The sequence below is a fragment of the Nannospalax galili genome, unplaced genomic scaffold, assembly GCF_000622305.1.
Source record: "Nannospalax galili isolate Female #2095 unplaced genomic scaffold, S.galili_v1.0 scaffold25, whole genome shotgun sequence".
In the NCBI taxonomy this organism is placed as follows: Eukaryota; Metazoa; Chordata; class Mammalia; order Rodentia; family Spalacidae; genus Nannospalax; species Nannospalax galili.
The window spans coordinates 6071350-6083400 of NW_008355642.1; the positions used below are offsets into that span (position 1 = coordinate 6071350).

The 12051-nt window shown below is 38.2% G+C and overlaps 1 protein-coding gene across 1 annotated transcript in view; it reads right to left on the bottom strand.

Moving 5' to 3' along the window:
* LOC115067659 (YTH domain-containing protein 1-like) overlaps positions 1 to 1365 on the bottom strand; it is a 2888-nt gene extending 1523 nt beyond the window's left edge. The window contains exons 1-2 of the mRNA XM_029556044.1: positions 897 to 1365; positions 678 to 774 (exon numbers count right to left, since the gene is read on the bottom strand). Coding sequence (XP_029411904.1) covers positions 678 to 774; positions 897 to 1365 — 566 coding nt within the window. The remainder of the gene's footprint in view (positions 1 to 677; positions 775 to 896) is intronic.
* Between the last annotated feature and the right edge of the window lie 10686 nt (positions 1366 to 12051).

Below are 12051 nucleotides of genomic sequence, written 5' to 3' on the forward strand. Positions count from 1 at the left end.
TAAATTCTAAAGTGCAGCTTATTAATTCCTCAATCTCTTAATATCTTATATATCTCCTAATTTTTCTAGTACTCATTGGTCATTATGTTGGATCATCTTGCATTAGAATATCTTTGCATACTTTAAAGCTGTCATTCAAACAGAAGATATGCCATTTGTTTGCTGTTTGTCTTTGGGCTCTTCTTTCCTTCTTCTCAAATTCCTTCCTGAACATATACTAACCACTGACAGTCATCTTCCATAGGCTTATACACTACTTTGTTAATCTTTTATCAAATAGAAGTTGGTGGAATGTACCATATCCACACCCCCCACCTCTGTAGGGTATTTATAGAATTGGGGTTCTACTTGGGCCCTAAATTTTCTGAGAACACTAACCCACTATTTAATTAGGATGGCCAAGTCCTGAGTATGGTCTGTGAATGAGCTAACCAGTGACAACAGGGGCTGAAAGGGTGGGGGACTTTACTACCATTTGGTGACTTCAGCCCCTTTGGTTTCAAAGATCAGCAACTGATAGAAGATAGAAGCATTAATCAAGGAATCCTCGCCCTGGAACTTGGCCTCTTCAGGTTCCTCTGATTCATGCAATGTGTCCTGGCAACCCTTTATGATGTCACAGAAGCCAGACTTTCTGGAGGTATTTCCTTCTGCTAGGTACTAATCCTCCCAATTACCTTCTTCCTTTGCTATGTCTTGAACCTTTTGGAGAATCCTTCCCTCTCCTAAGTCCCTGGGCTCCTGGTATCTGATCTTGACTATTACTAGTCTTGCCTGGAATGAATCAAGATATAGCCATTATAAAAGGTATCATGTATACACACTGTAGTGATATGGTGTATTAAGAAGTGACAAAACCTCGCAATAAATCCTAAACCCTGCCATGGGAAACTCACAGGTATGTAGATTGATTTCTGAATCTTCTCCAGGATCCTCCTTATCCTGCTCTTCTCCTTCATTCTCCTCCTCCTCTTCCTCTTCTTCATCACTGTAGTCCTGGTCATTTTCATCTTCCTTCTGATCTTCACCTGCCTTTTGTTCTCCGTTCCAAATATGCAAATCTTCCGTGATATCGGGCCAAACTTCCTCAACATCAAGCCATATATTCTCCATATCAGGCCACATTTGTCCGACTTGCCAGATCTCCTCGACATCGGGCCAAATCTCCTCTTGTCTGCCCTCTTCCTCTGTAATGGCTCTCTCAACCGCCTGAGATACCAGAAATGCTGCAGTGCCATGGATGTCATCTTCGGCCTCTTTGATAGGCAGCATATGCAGTACAATTTGTCTGGAGTCGTGCCCCATTCGAATACCTTCTGTATCCTGGTCAGGTAAACCTGGTTCTTGCTCGGCAATAGCAGACATTTCAGGAAATACTTGCCAGTTAGGAATTTAATGAAGGTGTTAGCTACAAAAGTGAGGGTGATTGGGTGACTACCACCTAATGGAAGTAGAGAAGGCTCTCCATAAGCGAACAGTGTGAGTTAGTGCCTCTAGTTTCTATAAAGGCAAGGACAAGACAGCACCCAGAGGAGCAAACTACTGAGGCTCTCCCTAAGATGGCTGAGGACTTAGTAGTTAGCAGAGGTGGAGCCTGGGTGAGCCAACAATAGGTCACTTTCATTCATCACAATTGCTGTAAGCTCATTTGCTGAGAAGTGGAGATTACAAGCACTGTGTCCAATGAGAGATCACCATCCTCTTTTTCCATTGTGGCTTTATTGTCTTGAGCTACCTTTTATGGTGATATATGTACTTTTTTTTCCCCTTCATTTTACTCTGTCACCACAATTATAGTGTGCAAATATGGATGAGCCTATCTTCATAGGCACTGTAACTGGGCCCTGATTTCTACTTGACATGGTCTATGCCAATAAAAATAGTCATAAAACAAATGTATAGCTCAGAGCTCAGCAGTAGTAAATAAGGCAGACAGAAAAGAACAAACTGGTAAAAGCTTGAAATGGTTACAATCAGAGCAAAGGGTTGAAAATGAAGATTTAAAAACAGGACCTAGAAAATATTTAGTGCACACTGCCAAATTTACATCCAGCCTCCCATATTTGCACACCAAAAAGAACATCTTGTCAGAAATTAAAAGGGAAGACTTCCTGGGATGACCTGAATAAACTAAGATGCTCTGTTTCATTCCTCTCCACTTAGCCAAGTATTCTCAAATATAAGAAAATGTTAATTTGATGGTGAAATCAAACATCATTTCATATTTACATTAAAAATTTTAACAAAAATGGGAAAAACATAGTATTCTGATTTTAAAATATCACAGTTGGGGGAAAAGAAAAATACCCGTAAATCTCTGCAATCACTCCAACAAAATTTAACTACTAGTAATTTGGCATACTCTCCCACTTCAAGGCAGGAACATGGTGTTGTCATAAAACATTTACATAAATATAAAAGAGAATGTAGAAAGAATAATCAGCCTCACACAAAGAAAGTCCACAGTTCTCAGTGAGCAAAACTAGACTTTCTCTATCTTGCCTTCAATGAGAGACAGTGTTAGAGGCTGAAAAGTGTGTCTTTGGAGTAAGATTTTCAACATTATCATAGTAGGAGCAAGTACTGAACCTGAACTAGTCTATGACTAAAATATTATTAGATGTTAATCTTCTCTATTAAAAAAATCAGGAGCGAGTAAAAGTGGGTAGGATATAGAAGAGAGGACTTGAAAAGAAAAGTCACAGAGCCCTGAGTAGGGAACACAAGTCTCACCTTATCCTCTTCAAAATGTGCTTATTGTCTAGGAAAAACTAGATTCACTGAGATTGCCTGAATCTTTCTTTCTGCTCCAAAGTTCATGTTTAAATTTAATACTCAATGCAACAATATTGATTGTCACAGTACAAGATTTTTATGTCATAAAGGTTACCTAGTGATGAAAGATTTAGTGTCTTATAAAATGAGGGTATAGCATTTATCCCCTCTAGAAGTTGCAACAAAAAATTACCACCATACAAGCAGAGAGAATTCTCTTATAGGGCACAAATTGCCAGTGATTTAATCTTGGATTCCTTAGCATCCAGAATACTAAGAAATAAACTCTATTAACTGTCCAGTCTATGATATCTTGTTAACGCACCACAAATGGGCTGAGAAACTTTTTCCTTGCAAAATGGACTTATAATGTAATTTTCCTGTCCACTACAATGGGAACTGTTAAAAACAATCGTGGTGTAGCTGCTTCATTAGATCTCAGTGTGAACCTCAACTCACAGAACATGGGATCAGGAAGGAAGAGTATATAAAAAATAGAAGAATGTAAGGAAAATGGGGCAGGCAAGCAGTAGGGAAGCTTTGCCTTTTTCACAGTGGTATTTTGCCCATCTCTAGTCAGACATAGTTACTACCACATAGAACTTACAGGAGAAGTGTTATTCTTCCCATAAATTCCCTTTTGAACTGGTTCAGAAATTAGAGAATCTGGAGCCAGTAGACCCTGGTAGCTAGAGCAATGAAGGAGGCCACTATAATTGGCAACAAGGTGAACCAGCAGAGGGAAAGGAGGACACTGGACCTATATCATCCTTCAAAGAGTAAAGGATGGCCATCGTTTCATTTATGCTTTCCCATGCTTAGGAAATTTTTCTACTGTAATAAACATCAAAAGGGAGATATCTGGGCCATGTAATTGAGTTTAACCAAAATGATATTTTACAAAAATCTTACAGAACAGCCCTGGAACCTTGACTCCATATGCATCATTTTAATGCACATTTCACTTCTTAGTAAAGAAAACACAAAACCTATGCCTTGACTTCTCAGGATGCCACGTTCCCACATGCCCCTGGAAACATGCAAAGCCTTTCCAGTAAAGAGGATATAAAGTTCCTACTTTGGTATGAGTATACATGTTCCCCTAAAAATTATTTTGAAATCTTATTCCGTGAGGTAATGATATGAAGAGATGAGTCCTTAGGGACGAGATAAAGTCTTGGGAGCATAGGCCTGGTAAATGGGATAAATCCCTCTCCAAAAGAGGCTTTCAAATGACCCCTTGCCACTTCACCTGTGAAAGTATTCTCTCATCTGACAGGGACTTTTTCAGCACCTCGCCTCCTTTGCCTGTAGTAAAAAGTGCATTTCTGTTGATTGGCAGCCTGAATGTACTAAGGGAGCCTTTTCATTAATCTTTGGGCATTATTCATTTCCCTCTGAGTGTCCTCAAAAAATTTTGACATGATAAAAATTAAGTTCAGGGCTGGAGAGATAGCTCAGCAGTTAAGAACACTGGCTGTTCTTGCAGAAGGCCCGGGTTTGAATCCCATCACCTACATGGCAGGTAACAACTGTCTGTAACTCCAGTTCCAAGAGATCTGATGGCCTTTTCTGTCCTCTGTGGGCATCGCGTGACATTGGTGCACTTACCTACATGCAGGCAATACACGAATACACGTAAAATAAAATAAAAATATTAAAATATTTTTTAAAAAATATTAAGTTCAGTCAGGAATGGTGGCATATGCCTTTAATACTAGCACTGGGGAGGCACAGGCAGGCAGATCTCTGTGAGATCGAGGCCAGCCTTTCTTACATAGTACGTTTCAGGCCAGCTGAGACTACAGGGAGACCCTGTCTCAAAATAATCTAGAAAAAAGTAAGTTCAGTGAACACTTTTTGTATAAATATGAATGAATATGAAAATAAAAATTAGAGTAAATAATATTAATGTAGGTATGCTGATACTATAATGAGGGAAAAATATAACTGTTTAAGTCTTAAATTTGACATAGGTTGTCATAACTACCATTTGTCTACCTTTCTCCTAGCTATCATACTCTACTAACCCATTCTATATTGCCATTATTCTCAACATGCATCATAAGTGGTCATATTTCCTTACTTGGATCCAACTTTCATTTTTGTACTTTTTGAGCAATCGGCAGTGATACCATTTAATTCAAATGTTTCTTTGTTTATTCTTTGTTCCAGATGACCTGTTTTTTGGAGAAAGTAGATAATGAAGTCAACTGCTATTACTAAGTTGAGGTTAATTTGTGTTTGGAAATCCAGTAGTACTCTTTTATTAAATTGGTTGTGACAGTGTTTGGTACATGTATATTTATGATTATAATGTCTTCTTGGTTAGTTGTTCTGTTGATTGGAGGAATTGTCATTCCTTATCTCAGCTGATTAATTGTAGTTGGAAGTATATTTTTTCATATATATTGAGATAGCAGCACCTGATTTTTTACTTGTTCCCATTTGCTTAGAATATTTTTCTACCCTTTTATTCTAAGGTTTTCCCTGTCCTTGAAGGTAAGATGAGTTTCATTTAGACCAAAAAAAAAGACGGATTTTGTTTCTTAATCATTCACCTAACATGTGTCTTTTGATTGGGGAGTTGAGGCCATGGATGTTTAAAATTATTATTGAAAGATGTGTGTTGGTTGCTGTTATTTTATTTTATTTTATTTTATTTTTGCAATCTTAGTTCTATTTTGTGTTTCTATGATTATAGCTTCTCTTGTTTTTAAAATTATTTTATTTATTATTTTCATTTTATGTGTATGCGTGTATTGCCTGAATGTAGGTAAGTGTACCCATGTCATGCAAAGCCTGCAGAAGAGGCTGTTGGATCCCCTGTAACTGGAGTTATGGACAGTTGTTAGCTGCCATGTGGGTGTTGGGATTTGAACCTGGGTCTTTTGCAAGAACAGCCAGTGCTCTTAACCACTGAGCCATCTCTCCAGCCCTGCTTCTCATGTTTTTTTTTTTTAATATGGCCTATTGGCTATACTTATTCATTATTCACTCCATAATATTGCTGCTAATGTTCTCTGTAGGGTTAGTTTAGTGGACATGAATTCATTCAGCCTGTTTATATTGTGGAAGGATTTTCTCCTTCAACTATGGCAAATAGTTTTGCTGGGTAAAGTAGTCTGAGTTGGTATGCTGTGGTCATTTAAAATGTGGAGTACATTGTTCCAGGCTCTTATAGCTTTCAAAATTTGCCTGGAAGAATGAACTGTGATCTTCCTACTCTGGGGTAAGTCCAGGATCATGCTGCTCCAGGGCTCCCATCTACCCTGCTTAGCAAGTTAGAACCCAGTCACATGTTCCACATCATCCTACTCTAAGACTAGACCAATCTGTGATGCCAGGGAGCTCCAGAATAGCCTGACAAGTGTAGCTCTCATCATTCATCAAAGAAGCTTCTTTTTGCAACAGATGTAGACTATTACAAAGTTCCACAACTGGTTAACACAGAGAATAATTGTGTGTGTAGGGCCCAGCCCTATGTGACACATTTATAATGCAACACTTCTACAACTAAAGCTCAGGAAGCATAGCAGTACAGGGGATGGAAAGAATATTAATGCATCTATCAACTGTCATCAGTGATGCTTCCTCATGCAACAGATGGTGATTAACCTAGAAAGTTACAACTGGCCAAAGTGCAAAGAATAAGAGACTGCAGAATGCTTAACTCTGAATGGTGGTGGATGTCCACAAAGAAACAGTTTTCAAGACAGCTGGTCAGTTACCCATATGAACTCACATCAATGGTAGCAGCATGCGCAAGACCCATGGAGGCTCAATCCCCCCAAATCTCAGCATACAAGTGGAAAAGTAGGTAAGAAGCCCCAAACTTAGCTGAGGAACTACTGGAAACTGTTAACTATTTGGAAAGAAAAATATCAGTTTTCTTTAAGTGTGTGATGCTAGATAAGTTAACCAGGCCATAGTAGATGAACATACACCAAAGGCTATTTGATCATGTTTATGACTGCTCTTTAAAGTTCTGTGTCCTGGGGCTCCTTTGGGTAGTTATCACTGTAGAATATTTATATAGGACTAGTGGGATTTGGTAGGGATATATTGTCTTGGTTTTTCATCGGTCCCTGTGGTGGTTTTTTTTTTTTTTTTTTTTTTTTTTTTTTTTTTTTTAAAAAAAAAAAAAAAAAAAAAATCAGCCCCAGCCGGCCTGGAACTGGCTATGTAGAGCAGGATGGCCTTGAACTCATAAAGATCAGCTTGCCTCCCAAGTGCTGGGATTGAAGACACACACCACCATGTCCAGCCTGTTTGTGTGTTTTCAATGTGACCTGGTCATACAGGCTTCTTTTGTTGGTTGTGTGTTTGATATGAAATTCTAGTCTGCCTTTGTTTGAGTGGAAATCTGATTCTTTCATTTTGTACTGACTTGGTTGATTTCAGATCAGATATGACTATCTAGTCTACCAATGCTTCAAATTTTCCCTATCAATTTTTGATTGGAGAACAGGGGTGATTCCAGGCTGGTCAGGTATACAAAGCAGGCAATCAAAGCTAGGACTGTGATTGTGGATATGATGGCAGGGTTGATGGGGTTCTGGCTAACTCACCATGCTGATCTGGATTGGCAACCTATGGAAGATTATCTTATTAAGTTAATCAATGTGGAAGACTCAGCCTACTACCATTCCCCAGACAGGCTCCTAAACTATATTAGAGAAATTGAACTGATACTCAAGCATAGATGAATGCATTTATTTATCTCTTCTCTTGACTATGGATATGATGTGACTAGCTGTTTGAAGTTCCTGTCTTGATTTCCCCACAATGATGGATTGTAACCTGGAACTTGTAACTCAAGTAAACCCTTCCTCTTCTATGTTGCTTTTTGTCAGAGTATTTTATCACAGCAATAGAAATGAAGCTAGGTCTGACAAGAAATGGAGTAACATGTGCACCCGAGTTATAAATGGTGTCTGAAATGGAGGCAGTGTCCTCAGACTCAGCCCTTAACTTGTGAGGTCTCATGTTAACTCCAGGTGAGTGTCATAACTGAATTTAATTTGGGGGCATCCAGTTGCTTTTGGAAAATTAGGGACAGGGTTTCTTGTTGTCCTATAACTTTGAGTAGATTAGACAGGCTGATGAGTGAGCCACAGGGATCCACACATCTCTTTCTCCCCAATACTTAGATTACAACCATGTATCACTACACCCAGCTTTATTTACATGAGTGCTAGGGATTGAACTCAAACCCTTATGGATCCAAGGCAAATCCTTACAGGCTGAGCTATTCTCTAACGCTATACTCTATAGTTATTAATTATGCTTTATTATTTCTTTTCCTTACTTTAGTTTGAGCTTTCTCTAATTTATTTTAGTACCTTAGTAGAGTCAGTGATCTAAGAATTTTCTTTCAGTATACACATGTAGAGCTATGTGTTTTCCTTTAGGCACTGTTTTATTCACAATTGGTAAGAATTGGTATGTCATCTCTTTGTTTCATGGGTCCCAACATATTTTCCAATTTTCCTTTTGAATTTTTCCCAAGAGACATCAATTATTTAAGAGTGTGTTGTTCATTTTGCACAGATGTGTGACTTTCTAGAATGTCTTTGATGTATTGTAATATTTCTAATTTCATTCCATTTTATGTAAAATAACATATCTGTATTATATCTGTTTCTGTGACTATTAAGGTTAAGATTACTTATAGAATGTAAAATGCTTTTTTTCTGAAGAATGCTGCATATGTAGTGGATACGACTACATTTGTTTTGGGGGTATTTTATGGATATGATTAGTTGGTGTTTGCTTTTGATTAAATATTTATTTCCTTACTGGTATTTGGCCCAATTGTACTAGATAATATTGAAATATTAAATTCTCTAACTTTTATTGTTTAGATTTCTATTTCTCCTTAATTTCTGTCAGAATTTGTTTTGTATACTGCTTGTTCCATCATAACTATTATCATTTACTTTATTTTCATAGAATGTCCCTCTTTAGTTACATTTTGAAGCAAATTTGGAATTATTATAAATAGAAATACAGGTTCTCCAAGATAGAACGTAGACCCACCCCATAGGACAAGTGTAGGCTTCCCAAGGGGATGTTGTCTTTATCTTTTATTTATTTGTTGCTTTTTAATTTTTGTGATTTTCATACACTACAGTTTGATGGCATTTAGATCTACTTCACTCTTTCTCCCCACTTCTGCCCACTCTTCCAAATTATTGATTAACTCATATATATATCTTATAGAGTATAACTTGTGTCCTCCAGGGTCCTTCAGTATATGTCCATCCACTGGTCCACCAAAAGTCCCAACTCCGTAAGACACTTATAAGTCTATTTTGTCCTTTATTAGTACAGTTTTTATCACTTTATCATGCTTGTTGTTTTAATGATACGTTTTCTTCCATCCTTTTACTTTCAATTTATGTGTATCTTTAATTCTAAACACTATCTCATATAGATAGCATTCTGTTAACTCTGTGAAGTGACATAAATCTAAAAGCAAATAGTTCACAGATGAGGATTTTCTCAAATTTCAGGGAATCTGATAGACTCCTATTTATTTATGAACTTTGGAACCAAGGAAATTGGGAGAGGAAAAAGCTAAGAGTAGAAAAATGTTGATTACAGAGTCAGATTTAGAGGAGTACTATAACATTCTACCTCCCTCCCCTAAAGATGTTTTGGCAGAAGTGCAAGAGGAAGCAGTATACAGATGTTTTCCAATTAAAAAGCTTCCAAGTGAAGGTGATTGGACTGGGAATATAAATGTGCATAAAAACGTACTCAAGTAGGTATGAGTCTGTGACTGCATCTTCATTCATAAATTACAATGCATTGGCATTGTAACAGGCTTACGTGAAAAGTTTACCTTTCTCCCATGAGGATGGAGAGGAAAATTTTTCATCTAGGACAAAATGTCGGTTGCCTTCAGGGTCCTGTGAACACTCTTAGATGGGTCCAATTACTCAATGTGCTTGGACTGTTAAGAATACCCTGGCCCATTGGCTTGGTTGATTTATCCCATGACAGTTTTTAGTCCAAGCCAGGGTTCTATAGGTTAAGCATATTTTCCAAGCTACTGTGTCTTTTTTCATAACAAAAAAAATTCAGTGTACCTAGGCAAAATTGTAGGTAGTGTTTGAATTTTTCTTTTTTCCTTAGGTTTACTCCCACTTGTTTCTTGTTTATTTTTTTACTGAGTATTTTATTTAGAATTCATGCATACAGACAGTGTTTAAATACAATCCATCACCTTCTCCTCTCCTCCAGTTCTTCCTCTGCCCCTTTCTCCTCCCGACTTCATGTGTTCTCTTTTAAATTAAAAAAATTTCAATACCTACTGAATCTATTTAGTGTTGCCTATATGTGCATAAGTATGGGGCAATCTACTGGAGCATGGGTAGTCTCTCAGGGCCTGCATCCCTGAATAAAAGTGACTGTCTCCCTCTTAGTAGGCCATCAACTCCCAGTAGCTCTATGGCACTTCATGAGTTCATGGGATTTTGGAAGGTTTGATCTTGTGCAAGTCTTGTGTATGTAGTCGGAGCCATTATGAGTTCGTGTATGCAACTCTTCTGTCATGTTTTGCAAATACTGTTTTAGTGCAGACACCCACTACTTCTGATTCTTACAACCAGTCCTCATACTCTTCCACAATGATCCATGACTAAGATTCAGGGGGAGGGATGTGATATACATGGCTCACATATAGCTGAGCACTCTAAGGCCTCTTATTGTATGTACATTAATCAAATTTTGGTCTCTGTATTAATCAGCATGTACTGCAAAAAGAAATTTCTCTGATGAGGATTAAAAAAAATCCCAGTCTCTTTTTGACCTGTTGGTGAGGGATCACATAGGATCATCTCCCCCTAAATTGTAAGCTACTGTCATTGCTCTTGCTTACCCTCCCTATCTTGATGGCAAGACCCCAGTGCTGAAGACATTACACACCTGAGTCACAGGACCTGGAGAAGTCAAGCTCATACTAACATGAGGGCTACATTCCTACTAGTTAGTTTTGATCATGCTGGAAGGTTCTATGAATGCTGCTGAGAGAAGTCATAATCAGTCTTACCCAGGTGTGAACCCTGAAGACTACAGTAATGGCTGGTCTGGCAAGATTTGCCCACCTTTGCAACAGTGGTGGGATTGTTATGGGAGTAACCAACCACTTTCTGGTTAAATTTAAAGTTTGCTTCATAAGATGGACCCTTATGTCTGGTGTGGTTAAATGGGCCAAAAATCAATGGCTGGGTAAGTCATAGGCCCAAGGGGAGAAGCAAAGTAGACTGGCCCTTATGTTTATGTTTTTATTAATTTTTGGTTGTTTATTGTTGTTAGATACAAAGTTGGGCTGTGTAACCCAGGCTGGCCTTGAACTCTTGATTTTCCTGCCTCAGATTCCCAAGTGCTAGAATTACAGGTCTGTGCCACAGTATCAATTCTGATATCTGAATTTATATAGGGTATCCTCTCATGGAGTCAGAAGGGATTGTGTCGCACATTTACATGCTCTACACTTCAGCCTCTGTATTTAGCTGTCAATCACACTCTGCATAAAGGCTGTTCTTGGGAGCATCTACATTGGTAACAAAGATATTATTAGGAACTAAAACGTTTTCTATGTTAATGCATTGGCCTCTCTGGGCAGGTTGTTTTATATGCCAATTTGAGGCTTGCAAGTGACACAATCAAATGGCTTAACCACTAGCTGTAACTAGTGAGTTAGATATGTTTGTGATTTTCTATGTCTCACTAATGTGACCATAACTATGCCAATTCTTATCAGGGGTGGGAGTGAATGTTTGCAGGGACATATCCATAGAACATATCAATATACTGTTTAGTCATGGAGTCCATGAAAGTAGAGATTTTCAAAAACCCCAAAGGAATCTCTTGTAATATGTTGTGGGCTCTCTATGGTTGTGGCTTTAAGCTCTAAAGCAGAAACTGTTACCTTTTATCCTCTTCTGGGGTTTTAGGGATCTCAATCACCTCTGCTACAATTCCTAGAAGGTGAAGTTTATTGAATCTAAACCTTGCTATAGTTATTCCTGTCATTTTTGTGGACAGAAGAATGTAGTTTAATCCTGAATCTTGTTTGTTTTTGAAAGTTGAGAGTTCTGGGCAAAAACTGTTGGGCCTTTTAATCTATCCCCAGGTTTATATAGAGAAGCACAAGGATCAGGATATGCATTTTTCACAAGAGCTGCTCTTTTGCAAAACCAAGTGAGGCCAATTGGCTGGGGGGAGGGAGAGAGAGAGAGAGAGAGAGAGAGAGAGAGAGAGAGA